This window comes from Zootoca vivipara, chromosome 5 (genome assembly GCF_965207765.1).
Source record: "Zootoca vivipara chromosome 5, rZooViv2.hap1.1, whole genome shotgun sequence".
Taxonomy (NCBI): domain Eukaryota; kingdom Metazoa; phylum Chordata; class Lepidosauria; order Squamata; family Lacertidae; genus Zootoca; species Zootoca vivipara.
The window spans coordinates 94,019,539-94,027,344 of record NC_142588.1 but is presented as its reverse complement, the minus strand read 5'-3'; the positions used below and the strand labels follow the sequence as shown (position 1 = coordinate 94,027,344).

Below are 7,806 nucleotides of genomic sequence, written 5' to 3'. Positions count from 1 at the left end.
TGGGACGGATTTCGGTAATAAAAATGAGCATATTACCAAAACTGATTTTTCTGTTTCAAAACATCCCAATAATACGCAATACAGGATGTATAAAAGAATGGCAGAAGGAAATTTCCAGATTCATTTGGCACGGAGCAAGGCCGAGAATAAAGCACAAGTTGCTTATAGACAGAAAAGAGAGGGGAGGATTCGGTCTCCCCGATCTGAATTTATATTATGAAGCGGCCTGCTTCACGTGGTTAAAAGACTGGTTTCTGCTCCAGAGAACCAGTCAGCTGGATTTAGAAGGATTTGATTTAAGGTTCGGCTGGCACGCATATGTACATTATGACAAGACTAAGGTACACAAAGGGTTTAGTAACCACATAATAAGAGGTTCCCTTTATAAAGTGTGGGTGGAATATAAAAATCTTTTGGAGCCAAAAACTCCTTTATGGATTTCGCCGGTGGAAGCCAAGGCGGTAAGGAAAAAAACTAATAAGGACAAATGGGCTACATATAGATCACTGCTGATAAAGGAGGACGAACAATTTAAATTAAAAGGATATGATGAAGTTAAAAATGAATTAGTAAGTTGGTTAGATTACCATCAATTAAATGAAGCTTTTAAGGAGGACAAAAAAATAGGATTCAATTCAGAAATGTCCAGATTAGAAAAAGATCTGATGAATAGTAATAATAAGACAATATCTAAAATGTATCACCTCCTGCTTGAGCTGGAAGTAATGGACGAAGCAGTGAAAGAAGTCATGATAAAATGGGCCCAGGACTTTGGCTATGCAATTATGATGGAGGAATGGGAAAAGCTGTGGGAACACAATATGAAATTTACGGTATCATATACGATTAAAGAAAATATGTATAAAATGTTATACCGGTGGTATCTTACGCCCTCCAGACTGTCTAGAATGTATAAAAGCATTGCAAATGTATGTTGGAGATGTGGAGAGGCAAAAGGAGATATGATACATATGTGGTGGACCTGCCGCAAAATTAAAGTGTTTTGGAATCAGATATATGAGGAGCTGAAAAAAATGCTTAAGATCAACTTCACAAAAAAGCCAGAGGCTTTTCTCCTCGGAATCCTGAACACAGATCTGCCAGTAAAATACAGAGAGCATTTCCTGTATGCGACGGCGGCAGCCCGCCTGCTGATAGCTGCCAACTGGAAAGGAGATAAAATCCCCACAGTTGGCGAGTGGCAAGTTAAGCTATTGGGTTTTATGGAAATGGCTCAGCTAACTGATAGTTTAAAGGGAAAATCCAAACAGGCATTTATGGAAAAGTGGGGAAAATTTAGGAATTATATGCAAGAAATTGATAATAGGAAAGGAATCTTCATGGCAGTTTTGAATTGATGGGCATATAACAAACACTCAGACAAATTGGTAGAATAAGCTTTATTATGTACAAAAAAATAATAAGATTATGATGAGGAATGTCAGTACATAAAGAATATAAAGGAGACAAGTTGCAGATGGTGATGGGAAGTCAATGGCAGAATTTTGATGTATTAGATACTTAGATGATGAAATGATAATGTTTTTTATTTTATTTCATTTTTTCTTTTCTTTTTTCCTCTCTTCTTTTTTTTTCTTCTGTAAATTTTCTGTAAGACATTACTTTTCAATAAAGTTTGATTATGCAAAAAAAAAAAGAGGATCAGTCATTTTAGATCTGATCCTACTATAGCAGTCAAGTACAACCTTTTCTTGTTGCCTGGAATGGACCCCCAGGGGAATGTGGCTCCAGACAGGGAGGACTTCTTGTGCATGACCTCCCCCTGTATGTGACCAGGTAGGTGGGCATGTCCCTAGCTAACCCAATAAAAGGGCTGGCCACCCAACCATCTCTCTCTTGGACCCTTACGCTCCTCCTCTTTTCCTCTTGGGCTCTCCTGGCTCTTAGCCAGCACATGGCTCAACCTTCACATAGGATGGAGCCCACAAGCAGAAAGGCTGATGTAGCTCACACTTCTTTGCACTGTAACTGTGGGAGTCTACTCATGAGTATAGGAAAAGGGGGAAAGAAAGACAGACAAAGAGAGCTTTTGACCAGCAAGAAGCCCTGAGAGAGAGAACAAGAATGAAGTCCTCTCCTCCCCCTGCAGGCTATTTTTATTATAATCAAGGTGGCAATCCAAAATTAAATACTACAAAGCATGTGAACAGAGGCAGGAAATTGTAAAGCAGTAAAACACACAGGAACCTGTGAAAGATAGCAGATCTACGTCAAAGGCACTTTGGATCTTTATGGTAGGAAGGATGTTGCCAAAGAGGAATGCAGGATGCCCTTTTGGCCAGATCTGTACTAAACAGATTACAATAAATCCCTGGGATGCTACATGTAACCACAATATTATTGCTGTCCCCTGAATGAGAGTAAAATGTTGTTCTTACTTTTCAAGAAGACTGTGTTGTGTTATTCCCCCCACAACCAGCCTTCTGACCCAAAAGGCAGGACTTCTGGCAAAGAAGAGGGGGGGGGGCTGCTGCATCTGAGAAATGGAGCCAAGGACGCACAGCGGTGTTATATTTCCCCTCCCAACCACTAGAAACAACTGTCATTTTAAAATACTGAGGAGAAGCCTGGTGCTCCAGACCACCCTTTCCCCTCCAGCTGGGTCCTTCCCTCTAATCTAGCTCCATATTTCCTCCACTGACTGGCAGCAGCTCTCCCAAATTTCAGACAGGGGACTGAAACTTGCATGTTCTGAATGCAAAGCAGCTGCTCTAGCTTCACACAAACACACAACACACACACACACACACACACACACACACACACACACACACACATATGCACAGCAAGGGAGCTGACAAATGGGGACCCGTTATTTAGTTCACAAAATTTATACACTGTTTTTGTTTTCTAAAAACAACAACATCAACATCAAAGCAGTTACGAAAAGATAAAACAGGAAAATCAGGCAGACACACAACAAGTTAAAATGGATTAACATTCACACCAGCATTTCTTAACATTCAGGCTGGCTGGCCTAGACAAGGATGATTTTAGCAGGTGCTCAGAAGAGTGCAGCAAAGGCACCTGCTTGATCTCAAGAGGCAGGGAGTTCCACAGGGCAGGTGCTGCCACACCAACAGATCAAGATCTTGCAAATGCCGGACAGGGATTATGGGGCACCTGGAATAGTGCCGATTCCACTGAAGGAGGCAGCCGAGTGGAAGCAGGTGAGCTTTGGCAATCTTGTGGGTCAGCCGGTCCCCCTGAACCTTTGAGAGCCAAGAGCAGAGCAGCAGCCTGGTGGGCAGAAAAGGGCAGGGAGGAAGCACTTATCCAGATCGGTCGCCGGACATTTCGCTGAGCCGGGAGAGTCGTGCACAGGCACAGATGTTGGGGAGGTCTGCCTAGTGAAATAAAGGGTCCCAAAACTGTCCCAAAACTGAGCATCAGCCAGGTTCTGGGCCTGGCTCTTACCTGGGAAGGGTCCCTCTGGGATTGTAGAATGGTGGAGTTGGAGGGGGACCCCCCCCCAGCACAGGGGTTCTGAAAGGGTGGGGCAGGACACACTGGAGAGGCAGGAAAAGGTGGCAAGTGGCAGGAAGACTGAAGGGCAACCCAAGAAACATTTAAGCATCTCAGTATAGGAGAGCCTTTTCTAAAGGCTCACAGACCAACTGTTGAATTGTCTAGATTCAGGTAGGTAGCCGTGTTGGTCTGACGCAGCTGAAATATAGAAAAATATATATATAAATAGTCCAGTAGTACCTTAGAGCAGGGGAGTAGCAAGGTAAACTGGTACCCGGGTGCAAAAAAAATTTGTGTGACCCCCCCACTCTGTTGAGTGGCATGTAAAGCACCCAAGGGAGCCTCGCCTCCCCCCCCCCCCGTGTTACCTTTGACGGCGCTCTTCCTCTCAACACACTCTGCATATAGTACAGAACTGGTCAATATTACAGGGGGGGGTCTGGTGCCCAAATTGCCAAGCTAATGTGGGTGAAGCTGTTCTGGAAACTTGAAACCCACACCTTTAAATGTGAATGGTTCTAAAACAGAGTTAATGTAGCACGCAGAAGACTTTTTGACCAAGGAGGTCAGAGTTCAAATCCACCCTCAATTATTGCAGCTGAACTACAGTGCAACCTAACCTGCTTCATATTATTGTTTTTGTTAGAATTCAATGTGGGTGGGGACACAGGGAAGCTCCTTGGCAGGAAGGATGGGATCCAAGGAGAAGAAAGAATTCTCTTTTGAATGCACTCAAGAGATGCAGGCTGCCACCTTCTGGGTTAAGTTTCTTGCAGCCAGAAACTCAACAGGTGCAGTCAGTCCCCTTGCTTGAAGGAATGGTGAACCGTAGCATTCCTGCCTGCTAGGCAGCTATTGAAAGGCAAAGCCCCACAAGAGAAAGGAAAAGAGAAGTAGCAATTCTCCTGGCAGTAGGGCTGGGAGGAAAGAGCAGGCTTGCCTCTTCTTCCTTGGACTTGCACAATCAGGCTGGCCAATTGTTACTGGAAAACTGTGGCCTCCTCACCTTCCGTTTTGCCCATTGCAAGTCAGGTTCTCTCACACTCTCCACAACTGAAGTGGCAAAGAGGAGGTTACACACAAACACAAAATACTACCCTTAAAAAATGCAACGTACCAGCTTTGTTTTATTGCTCCCCTGCCAATCAAACCTGTTTTTCCCTGAATCCGAATACTACCAAATACCTTGAATGCTGCAATCCTAACCATGTCTTCTCAGAAGTAGGCCCTGTGGAATTCAGTGGGCCTTACTCTCCAGGAAGCGGCAGTAGGAATTTTGCAGATTCAGCAATCCTCAACTGTATTCCCAAAAGATCAGGCCTCACATCCAACACAGCAGGACTTACTTATCTCTCTGGAAACATGCACGGGGGTTGTCCCATGATGATGCAATAAAAACTCCCATTTGAACAGAGAAGCAGCAATCTTAAACCCCACTTACTTGGGAGCAAGTCCCATTGAGTTCAATGGGGCTTACTTCTGAGTAGACATAGTTAGGGCAGAACTGCTATTCTAAGTGAACATGTTTTACCCCACCAGCTTTAGTAGGTCCCTTTAAAAAAGCATTTCATTCCCTCTGCCCCTTGAAGGTGGGGGTGGGACCCTTTACTTTTCAGAAAGGAGACCACACCTTGAATTTTTTTAAGGTGCCACAAGGTTGCTTTGATTAAAAAGACAGTAAAGTATATGTATGCTGGGAAAATGAGTTCAATAGAACTGTAGATTTGGAAGGGACTCTGTGGGTCATCTAGTCCAACCCCCTGCAATGCAGGAATAAGCAGCTGTCCCACATGGGAATCAAACCTGCAATGCATAAGCCCCTACAGGAGGAGGACTAAATAAATCGAGAAACACTGCAGGAAGCTAACACACCATTGGAATTAAATGGTAAAAATTAAATGGCCTTGTAAATAACATTAAACCCGTGTAATGTCCTGAACCTAAGTATAAGCAGAGGGGTGTAACTGACTGGGCAACAACGAAAGCAATCCATTTAAATTCTCAGGCTGCTGGAACAGCAATCAATTTAAATTTGCCGGGATGGAAGAGAACAGAAACTAAAATCAATTAAAATAGACAAAATTCCGGCAGTGTCGTGAATGCTTTCTGAAATGTAAAATTGCCTATGATTAAGTGGCACTAGAAACACCAAATGAGACCATCAAATAAATAAGTGGGAATATAAGCAGTGTTTAATTGACTATATAAGTTTCTTTGCTAGGGAGAAGCAGCCACTGCCAGCAATAGACTCATGGTAGAAGTGGAATCTTGAAAACTAGTTGGGGCACTAGGACCCAGAGAAGCAGTACCTTAAAGACCAACTAAGTTTTTATTTTGGTATGAGCTTTCCGTGTGCATGCACACTTCTTCAGATACACTGAAATAGAAGTCCCCAGAAGGGTGGTGGAAATGGGTGATTGATTGATTGACTGACTGATAGCTGTTGATGACTGTAAACGACTGCAAATGGTCTTGCATGAAAAAGCAAGGGGATCACTTTATCATGTATAATAAGTTAAGAATCCAACGTCTCTGTTCAAACCAGGTCTCTCCGTGGTTTTAAGCTTGGTGATAAGTTGCAATTCAGCAACTTCTCTTTCCAGTTTATTTCTGAAATTCTTTTGTAGTAAGACTGACAGCTACTTTGAGATCTTGTATAGAATGTCCTGGGAGATTGAAGTGTTCTCCTACTGGTTTCTCTGTCTTGTAATTCCTGATGTCAGAGACGTTGATTTGAACAGAGACGTTGGATTCTTAACTCATTATACATGATAAAGCAATCTTCAGCCATCTCACCCCTTGCTTTTTCATGCAAGACCATTTACAGTCGTTTAGTCGTCAACAGCTATCAGTCAGTCAATCACCCATTTCCACCACCCTTCTGAGTGATACCCCCTCCCCACCCTTTTTCTACATATAGCGTCTGCGGACTTCTATTTCAGTGTATCTGAAGAAGTGTGCATGCACACGACAGCTCATACCAAAATAAAAACTTAGTTGGTCTTTAAGGTGCTGCTGGAAGGATTTTTTATTATTTTGTTTCGACTACGTAAGTCCAACACGGCTACCTACCTGTAACCAGAGAAGCAGTGTTCGCTGTGATTGAAGAACCAGCCCCCAGTACTATAGCCCTCTGGTATTGAGCAAGCCTAAATCAAATTAAACAAGCACAGAATAAGGCAAAGAAGCAAAATGAAAGAGAGATAAAATATGCAAGCTCAAAAGAGCCTGCTTGTGAAAGGCAGTCCGTCCGCACCATTGTAATTCGCTAGCAAGAACTCCAAAAGCCAACAGCGCTGGGGACCTAAAAATGTGCCACTCTTAAAATGGCTGCCGCTGCCGGACCATGTGGCCAACCTCAAGATGGAGACGGCCAGGCAGCCCTAACCCTGGCAACAATAAACTCCCCAGCGCCACGTGCTAGGCCTCCGGACAGCAAAACAGGGCAAGCTGCTCAAACGAATGAGAGGAAACAGGGGGCTTAAAAAAGGAACGATCAGAGCAAAGCCAGCTGATCTGGAGCCCCCACCCCGAAACAAATCAGTCCCTCAGGTGGTAAAAACAAAGAAGTACAAAATATTTTATAACTGTATTTAAAAAAAGAATTCCAATAATCTGAGGATCCTTTGCTATAAGGCTGCAGGGATCTATAAAGGCCTAAAATTTTGAACAAGACTCCAGCTCAGTTGATAGAGCACGAGACTTGTAATGTCAGGGTCGTGGGTTTGAGCCCCATGTTGCGCAAAAGATTCCTGCATTTCAGGGGGTTGGACTGGATGACACTCAGGGTCCCTTTTGACTCTACAATTCAATGGTAACCAAAGCATACAGTACATGGAATATAAATTTAAAATGTGCTTTTAATGAAATGGCCTGTGCTGTGCTGTTTTTACTGCAATTTCCCCCCTGATGATGTCACAATGCTGCTGTGACCTCATGCCTAGGAAAGCTGGGGAGGAGGGGCCCTCTTCTGTGAGAGTTCTGAGGAGTCGAGGAGTTAGTGGTGAGAGGTAATATCCAATGGGCTTCCTTTGGTTGTTAACCTGGGCAGCGTGTTTTGACACGAGTAGAATGGGTCCTTTTATTTAAAATGTATCTCTGGGTTGTTTGTGGGCCCTGCCTGGTGTTTTGACATGAGTAGAATGTGTCTACATCAGGCATCCCCAAACTGCGGCCCTCCAGATGTTTTGGCCTACAACTCCCATGATCCCTAGCTAACAGGACCAGTGGCCGGGGATGATGGGAATTGTAGTCCCGTAACATCTGGAGGGCCGAAGTTTGGGGATGCCTGGTCTACATGAGTAGAATGTGTCTACC

The 7,806-nt window shown here is 43.8% G+C and overlaps 1 protein-coding gene across 1 annotated transcript in view; it reads left to right on the top strand.

Moving 5' to 3' along the window:
* The first annotated feature begins 433 nt into the window (after nt 1-433).
* The window catches only part of LOC148685812 (maestro heat-like repeat family member 5), a 50,938-nt gene continuing 43,565 nt past the window's right edge, over nt 434-7,806 (top strand). The window contains exon 1 of the mRNA XM_088669669.1: nt 434-461. Within this exon, the coding sequence (XP_088525795.1) occupies nt 434-461 (28 nt within the window). The remainder of the gene's footprint in view (nt 462-7,806) is intronic.